Genomic DNA, 22,926 nt, shown 5'->3' on the forward strand with positions numbered 1-22,926 from the left:
TAGTTGTTTTCATTCCGTGTTTTTCCCTCAGTGAATAGTGATTTTTCATTAATTTTGTGTCTTTTGCAATTGGCATAATATGAACAAAAATGCAATTATTGAATATATTCAGACGCCAGCTTGCATAAAATTGCTGCAACAATCGCTCTGGTATGTATCTTAAACGGCTTTTAACCATCTTCAATGTACCACGAAAGTATCGTTGGCAAACGAAGTACCACGAAAATTTTTTCCAAATGTATTTCAAGCTAATCTAAAGTGCGCGGTCGCGAAAGTTTTCTGCTTGTTTGGCTCGCAGGGGGCCTTGGCTCCAGCGCCTTCGAAACCTCTCGACAGCATTTTCTATAAAATCGTGGGCACGCATTTTAGAACGATTTAAAAAGTTGGGTTTTTTAGTCAATTAATTCTATCATCTCGAATCCCCTCCTCCCCCACTTTGAATTTCCTGGTGCCGCCCCCAGCCCTACTGCCTTTTCGACGTTTAGTTGCATTTATGTTTGTCAATATCACGCTTGTATCGTTTTATATGTTAAACTACATATTATTGTAGTTTAACTGGAATTCAAAATTAAAAACCTCCATTATCATTATTCTTATTGTTATTATTCGCTGCAACGGGATTACTGTCGACTCATCCTCTAGCCCTTCCTTGTCATTACATTTTCTATTTTCTCGCCTTCTACTAGAACCGCTCTCACCTTCAGTTAAAGAAGAGTAGTAATCTTCAAAATTGAGTTCTTGCAGAGTCATGAACTTCTCAATTCTTTTGATGGACACCCAAGCTTCCATCAGCCCATTGATGACCCAGGGAAAAGCATTCAGTGGCGCGATAAGGATATTGAACAATGCTATACTTGTGAAGACCTAGACGGAAAATAATCAAAAGCCTGTTATCGAACACGTTGCTTCATACATTAAGCGTTTAGAGCTAATTGAGCGTTTCCTACTGCAAAAATAGAAGAAAGCAAGGTAAAGCTGAAACATGGTATGCTATATCTTCCCTGTTTCAAGGTCTTTTTAAGATTTCATAGCTAGTATATATATTTTTAAGATTTCATAGCTAGTACAAATATGTATATATATTTTAGAAAAAACATGGTGCGAAACACCAACAGCCATATTTTCTTCAAACGGTCAAACGCTTTAGGTCATCTGTCGACGAAGAGGCGAATTTTAATCATCATATTTTACGCAAATCAGCAATTTGAGAACCAAAGCAATCAACGGACACAATAAAGCTTTCGAGTGATGAACGCCCCTCTAATTTCATGCGAGTCATTTTTATTGAACATAGTCCATTGACTATGCATTGAATTATAATTTGTCAAAGTGAATATCAGCTTTTAATAGTCTGTAAACATGTTTATCTGTGAATATATCTACGTTACAGGTGTCGGCCCACGTGAAAAGTCCATTTCGCAGCTGATACATCAGAAAGTTGATATGTTGAAGATGTTCTGTTCAATTGTGCAGCTTTCATTACTTCTTTGCTGCCGTTAATTCTTACGGATCTGGTACCCAGGGTGATTCAATTGCTTCTCACGAGTACCGAATATACAGTGGGTGAGGAATAATCGGGGAGAGGGGGTTCGGGAATGGTTTAATATGATAATAATCGGGATGATTGGAACAATTTGGGAAGGAGGCTTGAAAAATCGAAAATAGTCGTCTTGCGTCATCATAATTTAAACCTTTCCTTTTGTATTGATTATGTTACTGATTCCGGTCATTGTACTCAGGGACCCTGGTTCCGGCGGTAAATGCGGTCCTGGACCCCGGTTTTAGCAAGAATACCCTGACAGAGTTCTCGATGATGCAATTTTGACAGAAATTTTGTGCTTATCATGTTCACGGTCATTTCAATTTTTAAGAATTAACAAAAGTGTGTTGGAATAAAGGTAGGGGCTGGAAGATAAAAAATTAAATAAGCGGGAGGGCAATTATTTGGTGCTCGAAATCCTCTGTTTTTGGAAAGTTTATTACCAACCTTTGCTGCTGTCAACTTGTTTCCGAGTAGTATGTACGTTACAAATGTTAAAATGGAAATCAGAACTGGCGTAGTTGCCCAAAAGTAAACACAAAGTGCATCCAAATACTTGCGTCCTTTCAGGCAGTTTAACTCACCTGCCCTGCAAAAGAAAGTTTGCAATTATCAAAATGCAGTCTATAGCCATATGACAAGCTTTGATATTGTAATGTTAACGAGACGGTCATTTTCAAGGGAGTGGAGGGAACGAGGGAGAGCACGGATTGTCTAAGGTGTCATCAATTGACATCAAAATAGTGGAAAGCGTGGAGTGGCTGTACAGCCATGAAGGGTGTAAATTCAAAGGATTAGGATGTTTGGGATAAGAACACGTAGAACAAGAAAAACAAGCGGCCATCAAATTCCAGTAACACAGTAGTATATTTGGAAAAAAACATAAAACTATGGAAGGAAAGGTATCGACGTCTAATGAGTAGATTCCCTCAGCGATATCTTAAGCAAATCCCAAGTCAGTCTACCGGATAAGTGCAGAAAGGGGCAACGCCCAATTTCATATACATTTCACAAAATTTCAATTAAAAATGGACACGTTTTGGTCTCGAAAAAGAAAAAAAGTAGCAAAGTTAGCAAAAAGCTAATAATTTAACAAAATTCCTATTCTTCGAAAGAGTTAAATTACGAAAAAATCCTCGAAACTGTAGTTCGCCGTAACACTATGCGTCATAAATTGTTCTGATGCGTCATTTGATTTTCTCTTCGGACAAAGAAGCCACGAGAGATTTACTCAGTGGCATGGTTTGCGGTGATCGGGGATGATCGCCGATGGTTCCCGATGACCCGGTTTTCATATGTCATAAACCATCGCAGACTGGCATAGACCATCGCCGACGAATTACGATAGACCATCGCCCAAGCTGCGTCGGGGATTATCGCCGACGAATTACGATATATGAAAACCAGCCTTAAACCCACAGTATTATAAACATTCCTATCGTCTCATGTCAGTATGGCGCGGACAACATGCAGAAATATTAATCGTATAGAAAGCATCGTCCAGTCTTATTGGTGCTGTGTCGACTTCGTGTGATGGGACCATTAATAACAGCGTGACTCTGATTTTTCAAGTTCTCTTTGGGCCTCAAAAGAAACTAAAAAATGTTGAATACCTTATCTTCTCAATGGTTTTCAAAAAATGATCTTCCCAAGCACAAAATTTGACCATACGTATGCCAAAAAGACATTCACTGATCAACTAAAGATTGGAAAAACAAGCATAGCTAGAAATTTGGTAAATTAATGCATTACATATAAAATGACAACAGAACAACAACAAAACGACAATAAAACACGCAGAAAGAAAACACCTAGAAAAGATCCCCTACAGCATCCTACACAGCTCGCAATTTAAAAAAGTTGATTGAAGTTTAATGAAAAGGTTAGTCACGTTTTGCCACCTTTGCTAAACTTCGCGACTTTAAATAAAAGTTGAGTAAATGTTTTGCCAGGGCTTTAGAGTAGGTGAATAATTTGGGTGATTTCATTAGAGAATCTTTGAGACAAATTTAAACATAAAAGGTGTGACTATGTGGTATCTAGGGTGTGGCTTCTACTGAGTATTTCAAAATTGCATTTCATTGTGAGTTGACAGAAATGAACTGATTTTGTGACAAATTCTTAAAGTAGGCTGAAGTGCTGTTTTTCGGTGAAGGAAAAAAACATTCGATACGCTCACAACCCTATGGAATAACTGCTTAGATACAATTGGTAAACAACGGCCAATGAAATAGCTCACTGAAAGAAGAATTGGCTGAAGCCAATTATAACACTTTTTAACACGCTTACCTTAACACGCTGGTCTTTTTTATCCATCATTTTGCGACTGAATTCCATGATTTTCAGTGCTATCCATCGATTTATTGGGATCAAAATAACAGCAAATCCGAGACCAGAAAGAAAGGCAATACCAACCTATAAATAAGGATTATTCATATGAAGAATATTTTAACTTTACAGTATGGCTCGACAACGTTGCTATAAGAAGGACATCCACATGATCAAAATAACAATAATACCTTTCCTTTACTGTTAGTTTGACAATAGTGTTAACACTTAAAAACACTAAGATGAAGCAAATTAAGAGATTGCATTATGGAAGTTATTGATTGCAAGCGTTACAGGCGCATTGATTTTCGAAAAACCAATCTTTTATTAGAGCTTTGAATTGACTGGCATTTTTGAATTGACTTGCATCCAAATCTATTATAAACCAAAGCTAATAGATTTGATACCTTAACTTGCAGTTTTAACCTTGGGAACAAATAGACTGTCAATTCTTCGAAGATTATAGCTATGTACTGGGTTTTGGGAGAAAGTAGTTTTTCATAAGGGCTGGATTCAAGTTGTGCAAAGTATTGTTAACTTCTAGTGCTAGCAGCCGAATAGAGTGAATATGAATTGTAGTAGACGTAGTCTTGACTAGAAGTTTAGAATACGATGAAGTGTAATCTGAGAGGGCTAATCGTAATAAATAATGGAGGCCAGGCAGGTTGGTTTTTCAAATCAACTAAATTCTTATCTGGGAAAACCAGTCTACTCTGAACGGCAACTTAGAACTGCCCTATTCTACACACCAAAAGCGTGTACAGCTCTGCCTGAACGGCATCGAGCACTTGATGACGGACCGGTAAACAGCGATTCTCAGAATTCAAAAATTATATTATATCGACATATTTTCGCAAAAAATTCCTAAAAAACGTCGTGAAAATCATAAAAACTTTTAAAAGAAATTGCATTTCTCGTCCTTTATTTCTAAATTTGAAAACCTCAGCGTTTAGCTGGAAACTTTGCTTTTTGTTGGATATAAATCTACATCATAATAAGAAATGGTAAAAGACAGACTCGGACAAACCTGTTGATAAAGCAAGTAGAGTGATACAGCAATTTGAAATGGAAGACTCCAGAACTGATGGAAGCTGTTGCAAAAGTTTAATATTCTGTCTGTATCCGTTGACATGAAATTTATGACCTTATGTAAAGAATAATTCAAAACATAGTTATAAAGATTTTATCATAACAATCATTCTCTATGAAAACAATGACATGGAAATTTTAATTTTATGGCACAATCTTTCAACTGAACACTGAGATTACTCAAAGGTATTTAAATGAAATCTAGCTTTAGGCATGTAAAATCGAGAAAACAATTTTGAAAAGACGGCAAAAAACAGTCTCGACAAATGGTCATCTTTCACCGAGATAATACGTCAAGATTTTCAAAATCATTTATACAATACATGCAAGGTGTGGTCTTGTTGTACATACTAAAACCCGTCTGTCTGTAATCAGTTGCAATCAGCTTTGCTAGCCCCACTTTTCATGACACTGGCAAGAAATTCGTAAACTTATTGTCGACTTTGTTCAGAAAACAAGGACTACAAAATACCCTCGTCATCATTTTTTGTAATCTTACATAAAACCAGAACTAGATAACTTTTTCTTCAAATATTAGCTACAAAGAATTGCAAAAACTAACCTGTCCCGTAGAAAAAACTGACAAAGAGGTTGAGCTTACGGAGAGTGCTTTTTCGTAAACAGTTGTTACTAGTGCTGCCCTGCACTGCAAACGCACTTTGTTAACCTTGGATAAAAAGATAAAAGATGAAATAAAACATTTCCATGAAGGGAGAGACTTGCACTTTCTAAAAAAATTTCTGATTATCGTAATTGCCCACTGTTTTCCCTATTTAGACAACAGAAGGTTGAACTTCAGAAAATATTTAGAGGTGTATTGTGCTTTTATTGAAAGTAATTTTTTGTATGAAACTTGGTGCTTACATAGATGTTAAATTGCAAATTACATTATCAGTCAGGGTGAAAAGAGACTCTTACTTCCGCAAGCATGATAGAATTTCTTGCATAGATCTTCATTGTAAAAATAGCTTTTTGACAATGTTTCTAACACACTGACTTTTCTAACAGTGCACAACGTTTCAACCTTGGAGGCCAGATCAAACATCTATATATAATCGCCCTTCTGACAAAGATAAGAACTTCGCATTTGCACTAATTGCAACTTTGCGGTCAGCTGATTGCTATGTACCATTTGTATCTTAAACATCTGTATCATTGGTGCCATGACCCTCTGCTATTACTAACCATGATCCAATGCTATTACATCAGCCGACTGTTATTATTAAAATTGAGCTATGCATATATCACCATCACAAAATAATGCCTGAAAAAGATCTAGGGTCTGGAACCATCAGTTTTGATTTAGCAGATATGCATGCTTTTGATATGTGTGAGAAGGAAGAACTGCAGGATAGGCTGTCCGCCGGATTCTGTGAATCTTGCAATGATTATGATATAAATACGACTCGTTCGTTTCATTTACTCTGATGAAGCCCTGTATGCTGGGGCGAAATATTAGGATTCGTTTAATTTAATTTATTTTGGAAAATTTATTTCACAACATTAAATTCTCGTCGCCGTTTTGATTTGTTTCTTAATTTTATTCTCATGCTTTTGATAATTCGGTTGTAAGTTAAGCTTAAAGGCAATCTGTCTCGTTGTGGATTGGTTAACGAGAACAATAGCTGGAACAATAGCCTAAACACGATTCCAGCGCTCCGCCATATTTTTTACAATGCGATAAATTAAAGGGGGATTGGAAACAATAAAAAATCCCTTTGTTCTTATAATCAATCAACGTCGTGACAGATTGCCTTTAAGTCTTGCTCTAAAACAACAAAATCTCTCTAAGTGATGAAGTAAAATTCTGAATTCTCTGGTTCTCTGACAATCAACCTTTTATTCGCGGCCGCGGTTTTGTACCTTGATATTACAAAGTAAACGACAAATATCTTTAAGGATGATTTCTTTTGCTGTAACAGCTGTTGCTGCATTTTATCAACTATTGATCGAAAACATCAAGAAAATATCAACTTTTGAAGTAACGTCTTGTACTGACGGACTAATGCCCTTTGCTCCCATCTGCAACTACGTCTTTAAAGACGCATTATGCTTAACATAGAGTTCCTTTTCTGCGCCTTTTTGTCGTTTTTATAATCAGTCTATTAAATATGAAGGAGTCTACATGCAAAATTTAGCATTTTTTCGTCTACATGATCCTCTATGTTAGCATTTTTGTACGTTGGTCGCTACAGAGATTACTATTCACTGATTCATCGGCGTCAGAGGCATTCGATGGCTGCAGTGAGACTTTGTTCAATGGTTAAAGCCTGAGCAACATTCGTCATCCTGCTTTCATCGACAATTCATTCCTATCTTTATCTTGGTTCTTTATCATCATTAGCCCATTCTGTCCTCACTTCTATATTACTTAAAAAAGACATATCGTTGATAGATTTTTGTCAATCTACTTGGTAGTCGGGAGCGTCGTAAATCTTCTTTAAGATTTTTAAGAGCAATAGTTCTTCTATCAGGGTTTGCTTTGCTTAAATTTCTTGAGACAGCTTACCTTGGTCTAAATAAACCAGACAATAACCAGAGGCTCAGCTTGGGGATACAAGATCTCCCATTTAAGGAGGCGTTTTCAAAGCTTGATATGCATTTCATTTCATTCAGCATATCAAATAACGCCAGGACCATAGTTTCAGTGTATAACTTGCAAAGTATTGTAGTGCGAAAGCTAATAGAAGACTGGGTACAAATACCCCAGTATGAAAACAGTGGCGTTTCTACGGGGGGCCTGGGGGCCATGGCCCCTTCCAGAACTTTTCTTTGGCTCTTGCTTGCCCCCATCTTTTGTAAAAAAGTTACTATTAATAAATTGATGTTTTCTTTCATAGCTGTTCAATTGTTGTTTTGCCATTGTTAGAGTAGCTCTCTTCTTTGTGTGCTTGTGCCAAACTTCATAATTGTATCATAAAATGTACCATTCCACAGCTATGCGTCTGCACTATCATTAAACTTTAGAGAAGCAAGTTCTTTGACAAAACAAAAAGTTTCAACACCTTTTTGCTTGGTTAGATCACATTAACTGATTATTTCCTACTCAGTTTTGCAAGCTCTTTCCGTTGGCATTGATGGTATTTACAAAATTCGAAGGTTTGGAATTTGCTGGCCGTGCGTTTTCACATTCACGGAACCTTAACTTCCATTCATTTGGCAAAATGTCTTAAAATGCTCAGTGACCTTTACATTTATGCTTTAAACTTTAAAAATTTTGGTCAGGCAAGTTGCTTGATGTTTATGCAAATTCCCTGTTTAAATAGCATCATATTTGGCATAAAAATTTTTCTTTGTAACAAAAGCAAATCAACACAATCTCTGCATGGAGCCTGAAAGCATTTGTCTATGATATCATTAGTGAATCATGAATTGCCATGTTGTGTGACAATGGATATAAGATTGCCCCTTGAGTATGAGCGGGAGTAGAACCTTTGATAATTCTGGTAGATTTATATTCTTCAACAAATGTGAATATAAAACATAAGTTGGTTACAGATACTTCCTTCCCTAGATTGATGAAGTAAGAGTGTGGAGCAAGGGAGCTCTGGGGACAATACCCTGTTTATTTCAAAAAGAACTTTATCTATTCCTTGCTAGAGTCAGTTTTTCCAAAGGGTCTCTCTTGTTTTCTTACAGTCCTAAACCCCTGATCTACAGTGATTATGACAAAAATGACTATGGAAATTCCTGTAACAGCAATTTATGGAGCAGGGCACCCCACCAGTACAAGCAATGAAGAAGCAGTTCACTCACTGTAGTTGTGAATGAGAGTATAAATTTATCATTCTAAATATCTTAATGGTTTTAGATCACAACTGGGTTACTTCTTTATAATATCAAGGAAAATTTCAAGGTTTAGAAGCATGAATTGAAATAACACATATATACCTGATAAGTGAATTGAGCATTTAATAGGGCACCAACTAAAGTTGAGCTCATCAAACCAAATGCATAGTAATATCCATGTTCCACAGGCTCCTAAAAAAAACATATGCTAATAATGCTTTCAGTGTATTTACTGGACTACTGGGAATTAATCACATATCAAACATTTGGAACCAGCTTTACATGTGTATGATCTTAAAGGTTATCTGATAGAAAAATTCAGGATAATCTAGTTGCTACAGAAATGTACATGGCCCTCCTACTACTCAGTTCTATCAGATGCATACTTGATTGGAATTTTACCTCGGTGGGCATTTGGTAAAGCACTAACATCACAGAAATAAAATGTTTTGATAGAAACTTGCAAAATGATTAATTCTTTCAAAAGAATTATGGCCGGATAGACCCCTGCAAATAACCTACCTGCTTTTTTTCGATAAATGATACCAGGTTATTCAATAATATTGGTCCAACAAATGATAAACAGTCTGCCAAAAACTTCAGTATTCCAACTGTCATATAGAACATTCCAAAAGCTTTGAAAAGAGCTTTTGTCAATGACACATTCAGTGGCTTTCTGATGATTTCGTTTCCATGTTCCAGCGTAGCACATCTTTTTGTATTCCTATTTTTTAAATTTCTTTTGAAGGATGAATGAGAACTCAACTTTTGGACTCTCAGTACACTCTGGAATATTTCTTTGATCATTTTGGTGTCGAGGCTTAATGGAAGAAGAAAAAGGTCATCTGCTCTCCTTAGAAGAGTCTTGTCTCCTTTTTTCATCAGAGGATTAACCCAATGGAAAAAAATTTTTGAAAAAAAATTGGCCTCTTCTTCTGCCCAACCTAGAACACTTTCTCGTACAAGAGAAGGGCTACCAACATTACATGAATCATAAGAGTCAATGTGTGTACCCAACAAAGCATCCTCTTCACAATATCCTTCTCTGTTATAATCAAAGTCTGGGGGTAGCTGAATACCAGCTGATATAAGTGATGATAGCTGCCTTCCTAATGTCAAATTACTTTTTCTCGTCAAACACAAGCTAATTGCTATTATCAGCAAGAAAATAACATTCAGTGTCAAATAAGACACAGTGTACCAACTGGCAAGTTTCTTGAATACTATCACATTGTTTTCCAGGTGGTCATAAAGCTGAATACTTGATGAAACCATAACAACAAGAAATGGTAAAAGTATTTGCTTTGAAGTTATAGCAGCCAGCTTCCTCACACCAGTCAACTTATGATAAAGTAGGGCACACAGGATCCATGTTGAGAAGGTTATTGTCTTGGAGAGAACAAAAGCAGGCGGGTGGTGTTTTTCAAAAGTGTATGCTACAATAACACCAATAAGTGCACACACAGCATTCATATAGCAGACAGCTACTCTGAACATACCAAACTTCGATACACTTCGTGTCGGCCCTACTCTCTTTCTACTTACTTTGCCAAAAATAAACGCACAAGCTATGGCAAAAATTAAGTGACTGATGCCTGTCAAACATAGCCATTCAAAACATTCTCCAAATTTATTTGTTGTGCTGTTCCAGACGACAAAACTTGGTGAGCTGTTGCTATTCTTACCACAAAAGTACTTTATACCCGCCATTATCTTAACAGTTCCTCACAAAAAAAGGATTGATCATTACATAACACCACTAGCTCATATCAACAGAATAATTTTTTTAAAACAACTTTGTGTATTTCAAGTTTAATTTGCTGGTTTTCCGTTCCAGAGGTACTTCCCAGAGGTTTTCCGTGCCCTACTTCACTTCTGTGAACTTCTGTGCTATGTTGTCGCCTCGCTTTCATGTGTAGTACCAACGGATTCGGGGCTCCGCTCGGCGACACGTCGGCGATGCACCGCCAATGATTTTCTTCAGTATCGCCAATGATCCATATAACTTTTACGTGTCGCTGACGCAACGACGACATGTAAAACGACAAGTAAATTTGTTCGAGGCACTTTTACGTGTCTCTGAAGACAGGCCTCCTAAAAAGCCTTTTTTGACAACAAATCGCGCGTAAAGAGTTTGCATGGTGATTGAAAATGGTTTTGATTGGCTAGTATGGGTCATGTGTTCACACAGAGTGGCCGACATCGTCGACAGAGGAAAGTTGTAAGTGTGTAAATAAAGAAAAGGTCACAATAGCAAACTGCTCGACAGACTCCGATCGATGGAATTTTTGCGGCGAAAAGTCGATAGAAATTTAGCAAATATACACCTCACCTCAACCTCAACGAAGAACACCTCAACGCGCCGAGAACAAAAAAGAAAGTTGAACTAGATTCAAATTTTGCAGAGCATCGCCGGTGACCTTGTTGGGGGTATTTCCAACTTTAACTCGTCGGTGACGCATAAAAGTTGTATGGAAACCAGGCTTTAGTGATTGGATTGCACCATGAACCTCGAAAACCTTTTGATGGAAAGGTTTCGGAAGAGCAATACCGTAACTTGGTCCATTTTTTACACGTAGCCCCGGGGGGAGTGGGGTACCTTAACATGTTTGAAAATACAGGGACGTGCCATTTTTTTTAAGAGTACCTTTTTTCTAAAAAGTGCAGAATTTTCGGTATCAGTTTTTGAAATATGTGCGGAACTATGGGTACCATTCGACAAAACATGCAGAATTATGGAAACCATTTTGGGAAAATATTACAAAGTTTTTTAGAAGGGAGATTTAGCATAAACAAAATGGATGTCCAGTTAAAGATGAGAATATGAAATATGTGTAATATTGAGTAATATTGAGTAATATTGAGTAATATTGAGTAATATTGAGATTTTGGGGCAAAGGTTATGCAAAATTTGTTTCATTATTTTGTTGTGCTTTAAAATTGTTATTTGCTTCGCGGAATTATGAGTATAGCTTTCAAAATGTTTGCAGAATTAAGGGTCACATTTTAACAGGCATGTGCGGAATTATGCGACCAAATTATTTAACCAAAATGGCACGTTCCCGTCCAAAATTAGGCTGAGTTACCCTCCCGAGCACTAAGCAGGTCCAGCGTTCACGAGCATCATAGAAACTGCATCATGATAGGCTTCTGTTTTGTAAATTATGATTAAAAAAATTTTTATCAGAGTTAATTTCACAACGGGCGTATGTTCTTCAAATTGATATAGTATAGTATAGTATAGTATAGTATAGTATAGTATAGTATAGTATAGTATAGTATAGTATAGTATAGTATAGTATAGTATAGTATAGTATAGTATAGTATAGTATAGTATAGTATAGTATAGTATAGTATAGTATAGTATAGTATAGTATAGTATAGTATAGTATAGTATAGTATAGTATAGTATAGTATAGTATAGTATAGTATAGTATAGTATAGTATAGTATAGTATAGTATAGTATAGTATAGTATAGTATAGTATAGTATAGTATAGTATAGTATAGTATAGTATAGTATAGTATAGTATAGTATAGTATAGTAATTCCCTTTCCGGATCGGATACTGTCTCCCAGGCCGTAGTTTGCCCACCCCTGGCTTCAAATGTATTTCAGAACTTTTCTTACAGTCATTTTCCTGCAATCATTTAAGATGTTTAACCATTTTTAGGCATACATTTGTTTCATTTGATAAATTTCAATTCTTAAACTGGAATTCCTTGCTTTATGAGGCCTTCCAGACATAGAGGCCCTGGGGAGCCCTGTAAAAGTTTAACAAAGCCATGACTGAGACAAGCGAAAAAGATAACTTTTTGCAGATTTCAAGTGTTTTTGCTGCAAATGGTGAGATATTTTCATGATCAAGTGTTTTTCATTCAAAATTTTGTTTATGTTGGATACAGACAGGTCTAATCCAAACTTCGTCATCACTGCATTTAGAAAAACCCAGCAAAAAAATCTTTCAAATGCTTGATCATTTGCAGCTTTCCTTTATTCAACTCAGGGATGCAGTAATTAAAGTTTAACAAGGGGGCTCTATGAAATATCGAAGTTGTTCTTGTCATGTAATCATGCAATTTTAACATAACAAGGGTTGATGTTTTCCGATAATTGGTTGCGCACCCAGGTTAATTGACTGGTTGAGAGGCAGCTGAGATCAGAACCTCTGTGCCATAAGAAGGGCCTGGAGGACACATAATAGAAAGTTAGGGGGGGTGAAAGTTTATATTGCACAGGGGATAATTTAAAGCCACCACTCCTTGGCGGTGAGAAAACTTGTGAGATATAACAATCTAAAGATGGTCAGAAAATGCATCTAAAATAATTTGCAACATCGGTAAGAAAGGTTCCAAGCAATATTCGTAAGCCTTCTTTTTAATAATTATGGATTTTGAAAAGCGTCGGGAACATCAAGCGTCAGAAAAATTATCTTGGTCTTATGAAAGAAAGTGTAGTGCATTAATAAATTAAATGTAGGCAAGACAGAGTCAAATAATAGCTCTCAGTTGCTGATTCAAGCAATTAATCCAAGTTCTAAATGCAACAATCAAAAACCAACTGTTTACACAAAACTGCAACTAAGCGTACCCATTAAGAAAGCTTTCAATAATTTACTATCTATATACGTCAAAATTTGTATACATTTTCATGCAGCTAAAGCTTGTAATGCGTTTAAATCAGTCAGTTGTACCTATTTTCTATTTCTGGTTTTGTCGTCAATGACTGACCTTTGGTGAAGAAACATTTCTTCACGGCTTTCTTTGCGTTACATGAATCTTGGGTGTATCCAAGCACAAACAACGAGGGGAGCTGCCCCCGACATTTTTCGAAAATTTTAACAAGAGTGGCAGCGCCCTCCCCTCCTTAGTTCCCCCACCACTACATCCCTAACTCTACTCACTACATATATGTTACCCCTCAGCACATAAAAGGCAATATCTAATTAAGGCAATACATGTATGATTTAAGCCAAGTGCATGAGGCACCTGTCATGCAAAAGAAATCGTGACCTCAAATGTTAAATGTAAGCATGCAATCACCACAAACAAAAACAATAAAAACAACAGCAGCAAATAGAACCAAATTTTATGTTCTACAGCGTCAGCTTATGACGGCAAGATGCTGTTGGCCCGGGACGCCGAAGAGAGTCAAGCACTTCTCTTGGCCCATGAATGGAGGGGCAAGAGGGTCTAGGTGTCCTCTTAATCCTCTTAAAAGTATCCTTAATAATGGCTTTTGCTGTTATCAAGGAAGTTTGTATATTTCTATAAGATAGTGGTCCATGAAAGTTATCAAGGAAGTTTGTATATTTCTATAAGATAATGGTGCTTTTACAATAAACTTTCTTTGTTTCGATGCAAAACGTTTTTTCCATACACCAGAAATTAGGCTATTTTGAAGATGCCTAAAGCAGATCGAAAGAAAACTAACAGCTACGAAACGATATATATATAAAATAAACTAAAACATCAATAACTGATCATTCTTCAAAGAATCAATCTTCAAATTTCCTTTTTCTAAAACTGACATACCAGCTCCGTGTTTGTCCCAGTGTCCCATTGTTGTGGCAACCCTGATCCAAATTTTTTTTTTCAATTTCTCAGCCAAAGCTTGTTGAATATCTATTTCAACTTTAACGTATTAGTTTCGTGGCGTTGCAAACCAATCTTGGCAATTGATTCTTGTTGTCTTATCAAGAAGCATAAAACACATCTCCGAGACGATATTATCTTTGTGTATTAATGGAACAACCAGCCCTGTCTCTCTGTTTCATGTCTGAGTCATTATGTTACCTATGTAAGTAAGGCAAGATCGAGTAAAAAACGTAGAGCAAATATGTGAAAAGGGTTGTCGCGATATGGCCATCGAGCACAGACGAGTAAATTACATTTGATTTAGAAATTTTGTGCTACACACGTCCATGTTGAGAGATAAGATATCTTTCAAGGCAGAGCTTGCTCAAATGAAACGAAGGAAAATGGCTAATGGAAGCACGTGGTGGCAGAGAGATCTTCTTTAGAAGATAATATCGCATCTTTTTGAAACCTATAAACGCGTTTCAATCGTAAAGATCTCGGTTTCAGTTTTTCGCATCTTCTGGCCAGCATCTGTATCATGTAAAATGCGAGATGGTCTGGTTACTTCCTCTGTATTACCAGGCTCTTTTGATGTTCTTTTGACTTCATTCGGGTTCATTTGGGTTCTTCGAGGTATGAAATTACATCCATTTGTACAAGAGAAGTGATACCATATCGGGTCACACAACAGAGAAAGAGATGCTACAGTTATCGAAATGGCAAGTGCTAATCCATCTTTAGTAGTACATGGGCTTTTCAGAAGGTTTGCACCCTTAAGAAACATCACATTCATCGGCATATTGCAAAGAAAATACGAGCCTGTAACTAAAAGGCTGGACCACCTCAACCTTAATTCCAACCTTTGTCTGTGATTGGATATGGATGTGCAGTTACTCATAACAACCTGCCTCCGAGAATTGCGTACCGATTTTATAATATGATAGTAACCGAACACAATAATTGTTAAAGTAGTAACAAATCCCGTGCTGGTGACTACTCTAGTGAAGTCATACGCACGGCCCAAATAGCCAGCTATTTGGCTACATACGGCCACGATGACTGGCACAATCCACACTACAGCCATCATTTTTCTTCTTTTTGAATTAGTTAAGATGGTTGTGTGTGTGAAAGGATACTTACAAACACAGTAGCGCTGGTAAGTCAAGGCAATCAAATGCCCGTGCCTGATATTGTAAAGTGAAACCCAAAATATTGAGAAAACCGAATGACCATTCATTTCCAAATAATTCAAACCCAAGTTTGATTGCACAAAAAACATAAAAATTCCTACAAGAATGTGAATTATCCATAAACTGCATGATATCCCGATTCCGGGATGAGTTTGTAGCCTCTTTGTAATAATCAGTACCACAATGATGATATTGAAGATGATGCTGACTGGAAGAGTGACAAGTACGCCATAGCGACATGACAAGAAATCTTCGGTGTTATTCGCCATTATTTGAAGACCTGCAAAGCTGAAAAAAGGTGCACGTATTTAAAAAGAAGCAATTGGAATCAAGAGTGTCAAAAACTTTAAGTAGCTGCATGTAGGGGGGAGACTGTTTACCGCATAAGCAGTGCTCGGAGGCAAAGTAAAAGGGTGCAAAGGAATGAAAGTGACCGAGGGTGTAATCTGGTGCTGCTATACAGGAGAGCGCCTTTCACTTCAAAGATGGTGCGTGTTTGTTGTGATAAGTGCCAAAGTTGTGTTCGTTATTTGCATCCAGTCATTTTCATTTATGTTGTTTTGTTGGTTTCTTTTAGTTGTTTAACATCATATTGCGCTATTCTGGATGGTAAATTCAGACATGTTTCAATTAAGTTTATCAGTTCATGATAAGTAGGTCACTTTTTGGATTTGACCGCTGCATTGTTGCCGAAAACGTTCTTGACGATTAGTTCTCACAAAATCTAGAGTTTGTTGCCACCATGCTTTCTGCTAGCCTGGGTGCCAGAGCCACAAAATTTCGAGCACGGAAATGGAAAACGAAGCGGAGAATCGGAGGAGCATTTGTTTCTCAGATAGATACTCCTTCCCTCCTTTGCTTCCTCATTCGAAATTAGGTGGCTCTTGCACCCAGGGTACCTTTCGGCATCAGTTAATTGTTGTGATTTTGAGGAGCTCAATAATAGTGATTTCAGCTTAGAGTAACGTTCTTTAACAGAGGCAGTTTCTTATAGCTTCAAACTGTTAATATGATCAATTTGTTTAGCTGCTATTATTTTTGCATATTTTTTGTGCATCAATTACCAAATAGTTAGTCTACAAAATATTTAATATTTTCAATTTGGGCTTATTTCTTAAAAAGACATAATAGAGCATCTCCTAGTTCTTGCATTACACAGTCAGAAGTGTGGTGAAGGTAAACAATGGTCATTGCTCAAAGCAAAAGTCCAGGTGTAAGAAATTTTCCAAGAAGGGTCACCCAAACTTTTCATATACAATGAGGTCCATCCGTAGCTATCAAAATTCACTAAAAAGTATCAAAAACAAGCTTAACGGACCCAAAGTTGATATGACTTTTAAGTGTTGATATGACCCAAAAATTTCAAAATATCAGAGTCAAAATTAGCACATAATAGACCACTGGTCAGGTACCAAAAAGTACCAGATTACAAGCGAAATCCTTATAACTAACAACTATTGTATTGTCGAAAAAAGAAAATTTCCAAGAATTTTTCCACATGTAAGTAAAGTCCATTTAATCTAGAATTTTACTTCTTTTCTCCATAAAGAATTTTTTTTCAGAAAGCCTATGAAACAATTATCAGAATTTGAGCATAATTAATAAAAAGGCTGACTTCAATTATACAAACAGTTAAAACAATTGAAGACACTTTCGTTATATCAAAAGAAATAAGAAAAATTATACTTCTCACATGCCAATATGGCTTAACACAATCTAGCGAGAAAGCACTCTTCCTAAGCCTTTTGAAATTCCTAGATTTAGATAAAGTACCAATGTGTTTATCAAAATAGCAGAATATTCTTCTTTTATTAAGATTGCAACCTAATGTAAAGGACAACATGAAAGTGAATTTTGTAGTATTGCAATAGAATAGGCCTATCCTACAATCGTAGGAATTCCTTTCAAAAGTTGCATTGTATGAGGGTATCGTTTACAGGGTCCACGCCAGCGGGGCGGGCCGGAGGGGCCATGCCCCCTACATTTTTGCGAAGCAAGTAGTCTAAAAGCTGCAGTAACAGAGGAAAAAGCCTTGGTCCCCTACTCTTGCTAGCCTTGGCCTTCGCCCCTTTTAAACTCATGGCGTAGGCCCTAGTTTATGATTCTTCCAACACTAAAATCGTTCCTTTTATTTCAAAATTATTGTGGACGGCCCTCCCCTCACCCCAAATGTCAGAGACTGGTCCATTGCTAAATGGGCATTTTATTCCAATCAGGTAGGGTAAATTTCTTCTAGCCAGCTTGGACGTTTGTTTTTATTTCTGGGATTCATTTGTTTGTAAATTGCTTTTTTTCAATTTTTATTATAAAAAGTAAAGCACATAAACCTTAGCAAAGATTTATGTTTACTGTTTACTTTGGTTTGGCTTTTCTGTTCATTTTGCGGGACTTTCTTTTTCTTTTCTTGTGGGTCTCTATTAGCCTTTAACAACTTGTTTTTGTTTATGGCTTTGAAAAAAGCAAACCTTTCACAACATATTAACTAAAAGCTTTTTCGTCTGACACTCCTCAGAGCATAAAACGTCAGAATAAGGGTCCGTTAGAACACGATGAAAAATATTTACCCAGTTGTGGATCGAAATAGGCCAATCAGAAAAACGCAAGCACAAGACCGGTATAGTTGACCAAAAATAGTAATGATTTATAAAAGAAAGCTTATAGAGGCCTGGGCTCCAGTAGTCCATTCTAAACATAGCATCAAGGGCAATATTCTAATTGTTCCTGTGTTATACTTTTATCGTGTAGAATTGTGTTTAAACCTATACCTTCATGTCAATTTAAACTTTTATTAACTACGTATGGATTAAATCCAAAATTGAGGACTGTATTTGGGGGGGGGGGCACTTTTCAGCTTGGGTCTGTTCAGCATCATTATCAACGTGTCAAATTGCCCCAGTGTACCCATTTTCATGCTGGTACCACAATTTGCACAATTCATGTCAAATACTATGCTTAGAGCCTAGACTATGAAAGTAAAACCCAAATTGGAGAGCTGGGTTCCAGTAGCCCATTCTAAAAATAGCATCAAAGGGTAAGATTGTCAATTACATCTTTTCGTATTACTTTTCAGTTTGTTGAAAGAATGGAGAAAGCTAAATTTCATATTTATATAAAAGAGAGTAATTATTTAGAGAAGAATGCCTAAATATGGACATGGGTACCAATTTCATATTCTAAAAGTAGCACAAAGGGGCAATTTTTCATTTCCTTTTCTCTTAATATATTTTAATATACGATAATGCACCTAAATCTTTCCTTCCCTACTTTTTTCATAAATCAGTAATGACATATGGAGATTGGCCCAATTCGAGGACTGGGGCCAAGTACCCCAGTCTAAAAATAGTACTTGGGGGCATTTTTCGGCTTGTGTTTGTTCGGCATCATCATCGACGTGTGGAATTACCCCAGTATACCCATTTTTATGCTGGTATCACAATTTGCACGATTCATGTTCTAACAGCCCAGACTATGGAGTTTAATGCATTCTTTACGTCTATGTTTGAAAGTAAAAAATGCAATGCAAAAAAACAAATACACCTGACATTTTTTTAACCTTTTTGAACATGTCAATTTTTACGTAAGTTAAGACAAACAGACAAAAATATCTTCCTCCAGTGTATAGTTGATAGCTACTTGAAGATGAATTAACAGCGTTTATGCCAATAGAGATATTTTATGCTAAAAGAGCTTTTGTAAGTTTGGGAGAACTTCGTCCCAAACTGTCAATGACCTTGTCTTTGTCTATAGAGAGACAAATCTTTCTTTCAAACGCCATCATCAAAAGGCATTTGCCTTGATAAAATATGCTGCCATAAGTGAACTTAATTTCATATCTTCCGCTAGTCTGGACCTTTCTTCGTTTCTAAACTCCGCCCCTTACTTTTTCTTTCGTTTACGATCATCTGAGGACATTTCTGGAAGAATTTTTTCAGTTATTGAGGTATAAGAAATGAAAATTTCCTGTAACTCAAAAAGACGCCCAACCCCCCCCCCCCTCCTAGCCCACTTTTTATTTTTTCAAAATATTCTGGCATCCCCCGCTCTAGTAAGGTCCAAAAATTGAAAAGGCTTTCAAAAATCTTTTTTTTAAATATCCACAAGCGCTCAGTTAGGAAACGGTATGGTGAAATAAGATAACCATGGTGAGCTATGGGCGTTGAAAATCTGATCAATTTCAGAATCTGGTTAAAATTCTCAGTTTCCTATGAAAAAACAGGCGCATTTGAATTTTAAATTTTGTACACTAAATAACGTATATTGATGCGAAATATTTTAGCTATATTGCCCTTTTTTTATAAGGAAACTGTCAATTTTTTTCAGTCTCAAAAATCTTAAGAAATTTTCGTTTTGAGAGTGAGTATATTTTTTAGATAATCTTACTTTTTCAAAACTGATATGGTTTCAGGGGAATATACTTGCTCTTGAATTTAAACCATGCTTTTTGAAAATAGGACATATCAGTCATGCGAGTATTTGTTATGAACAAAGCATAACAGACAACTACTGAAAATGAGACGCAAATTTGGGGGCTGACAGTTGAGCAATATTCTTATTGTATTTTTAAGAATTTGATGATTCCAAGGCTGAATTTCCTATTTACAAACGCAGACATTAAGATATCATTCAAAACTTAAAATGATATAGTAATAACAGAGAATTAAACCCACTGACTTATGATAGAAAGCAGGGGCGTAACTTGGCCAGTAGGTTTGGGGGGTGAAAAGGGTTTCTGCCCTGCAAAACTCAGTGGTGCCCTGCAGACCTCGTAGCAAAGGTTTGTCTATACTCTATAGGTTACTAGTGAAAGCGTTACCAGTGTACACTGGTCTTTACCATGGAAAAACTTCTAAGCAATAAAAACAAACTTGAAACTTTTATTTCTCTACGTGAGCGTAAATTATATGTCAAATTTGGTTTTCCTTGATAAAAAAGCTTCTATCTCGTGGCAAATGATTTTTTGGTGCATTATATGGGCGGAGCAACGAAATTGAGCCCAGGGGGACTAAGAATCACCTTTAGTGACATAGGAGGACCCACCATGGTTGGGTCGGACGTAAAGAAAAATTTTGAAATTATACCTTGTAATAGGGCTAAAAAGCATCTTTCAGACTAAAATTTAGCAAAATACTATTGTGCTAAAAAACTGATTATTGTTTATTGGGAAAAATAGGGAGGGACATGTCATGCTAAAACTCTAGTGATAGACGTTGGGGAAGGAAAGAAACAGTAACCTTTCGTTTCAGATTGCACATAGTTGTGACTGACAGACGAAGATGTTGTTTTGATTGGGGAAATTTTATTTCCTGAACAGAAATGTGCAGTTTCTTGTATCGAGAAGGCCATCCAAAATTAAAACATTGCAATGATACAGAAAATGATTTACTGAATTAATGCAAATAAAAGAAAAAAAATATACGTGAAAAAGTTAGTAAATTGATCAAACAAAATCGGCATCTTAACAGTTTACTCTCTTTTTATTTCATGCACTGTTAAAAATTAATAGAAAAAATGATAAAAAAGTTCTTATCTTGACCAAAGTGAGGGCCTTCAGCCCCCTATTCCCCCCAGTGACGCCGTGCTTGTCATGAAAATTTTTTACAACTTAAATTTACTTATATGGACTCAACCTTGCCCTCATAAACATATGCATCAAATCAATCATTGCATCCATTGGCTATGACTTTCGGTAAGACATGCTTTCGCTTTGCAAATAACGGAGCTTTTCCTTACATACCTGTTCCGTTCTCTAAAATGCAATATCAGGAAGGTAGGTTCATAACAAATATGATATTTCCATTTCATAATTCCTAAACGGCCCTTTACGAACTTCAGAGGTGACATTTCTACGTGGCAACAAAGCTCTTCTTGGCGCCCTGCGAAATCTTCGATTGCCCTGCGAAATCGATTATTTTTTAGATTGGGGGGGGGGGGTGTCACACCCCCACCCCCCACACCCCCCGGTATTTTCGCCCCTGAGAAAATAGGAGCAGGAATGTTTTTGACACGAAGCGACTCTTACACGTGAGTTTGATGCGGTGTTGAACAGAGAGTCAACCCATCGTTCGTGAAACTTGCAAGTTGCAACAACCTATTATTATGTGGCAACTTTGGGAAATGGACTGTTTTGGTGGTCTATCTATAAAGATCTATGTCGACGTTTGACTGTCAATTCTGTCAGCTATGTCACCTGCAGCAGGGGTTAACTTGGTGATCATCCCCTGCTCTAACAAAACTGCTTGTTTTGCTATTATTTTGCCCTGTTCACCCTCAGCCCTTCTTGTCACTAATATTTAGTTATATCAGAATAATCGTTATTTTACTTAGTTAATATATTTCTCATTGTATCTAACTAGCCATTACTTTGTTTAATGTTGTACTTAGCTATAATTATACACTCAACTACATTTTCTAACGCTGTAGTTTTGTAAGCAGTTAAGGGCCATCTCGGCCCATGTACTTGATTAAAAAAACAGAAGAGGCCACCTTCGGCGCCCCTATAACGTGAACATTCACTTTGGCGCCCCTTGCATTTTATCGGCAGGGGTGCACTTTGCTGATTCGATTGCTGATTCGATTGCTGAATAGACCTGAGAACAGTCAAAACTACAATTCGGTAGTGTTTTACATTTGCGGGTCTTGCTATCAAAGCTACTTAATGGTTTTTAAATGAGGAAAGAAGATCATTTCCGAGGTGATGCATGTCATGTAGACTTGCCACGAGGGAAGGACAAGGCTTTGTCTACTGCATCACCTTCGAAAGGAACTAAGTCAATCACTCCATCGTCTGTTATTTTTTTTATCATAGGTACAGATTAGTTTGTAGAAAAGTCCTTTTTGTAAACGTTTTCTGGTAAGAATGTTAGAACACGTTTTGGTAAGAAGACATGGAAAGACTGAATGCAAATTTCCAGCTGCAGACAGAGAAAAACATGGTAGAAGAGTGCTGACAACCGTTTTCCTGTGAAAGCCCCGGCCAAACAACTTGATTTTCACTCGATTTTTTACTCAGCAAGCAATCGATCGAAAAATCGAGTCGTTTGGCCACCTTGTCGAGGGAGTCGAATGGCGTCGAGTGATGTCGAGAGAAGTTTGATCTTTATAAAAAAGTCGAGTGAAAATGTTGTTGCCGAATAAAAATCGAATCGTTTGGTCGTCGAGTGGGTGCATGAGCAGTTATTATCTCCTATATTCGAGAGCAAGGCCGCCAAAAGGAGGCAAGGAAGCATATTACCCTGGGGCCTCGAGGTCCAGGGGACCTTTAAAAGTGATGAGCTCCATTTTAAGAATGGAATCAATCGAACGAAACTAAGGAATGTTTAAAAAATAGTAATTAAAAAATAGTATTATTCAATGGCGGTTACTGCATAAACGAATGACCAGAGTGACGCTAGAGTTCGTCAAGAGAATGTAAA

General features: G+C 36.9%; 1 protein-coding gene across 1 annotated transcript in view; it reads right to left on the bottom strand.

Moving 5' to 3' along the window:
- LOC135688484 (ATP-binding cassette sub-family C member 10) overlaps nucleotides 1-11,748 on the bottom strand; it is a 31,094-nt gene extending 19,346 nt beyond the window's left edge. Inside the window, exons 1-8 of the mRNA XM_065205353.2 lie at nucleotides 9,269-11,748; nucleotides 8,849-8,938; nucleotides 5,520-5,624; nucleotides 4,896-5,012; nucleotides 3,830-3,955; nucleotides 3,154-3,239; nucleotides 1,988-2,129; nucleotides 699-864 (exon numbers count right to left, since the gene is read on the bottom strand). Of these exons, the coding sequence (XP_065061425.2) occupies nucleotides 699-864; nucleotides 1,988-2,129; nucleotides 3,154-3,239; nucleotides 3,830-3,955; nucleotides 4,896-5,012; nucleotides 5,520-5,624; nucleotides 8,849-8,938; nucleotides 9,269-10,456 (2,020 nt within the window). The 5' untranslated portion in view covers nucleotides 10,457-11,748. The remainder of the gene's footprint in view (nucleotides 1-698; nucleotides 865-1,987; nucleotides 2,130-3,153; nucleotides 3,240-3,829; nucleotides 3,956-4,895; nucleotides 5,013-5,519; nucleotides 5,625-8,848; nucleotides 8,939-9,268) is intronic.
- Between the last annotated feature and the right edge of the window lie 11,178 nt (nucleotides 11,749-22,926).

Source organism: Rhopilema esculentum, chromosome 10 (genome assembly GCF_057945365.1).
Source record: "Rhopilema esculentum isolate cy_ngs chromosome 10, ASM5794536v1, whole genome shotgun sequence".
Classification (NCBI taxonomy): domain Eukaryota; kingdom Metazoa; phylum Cnidaria; class Scyphozoa; order Rhizostomeae; family Rhizostomatidae; genus Rhopilema; species Rhopilema esculentum.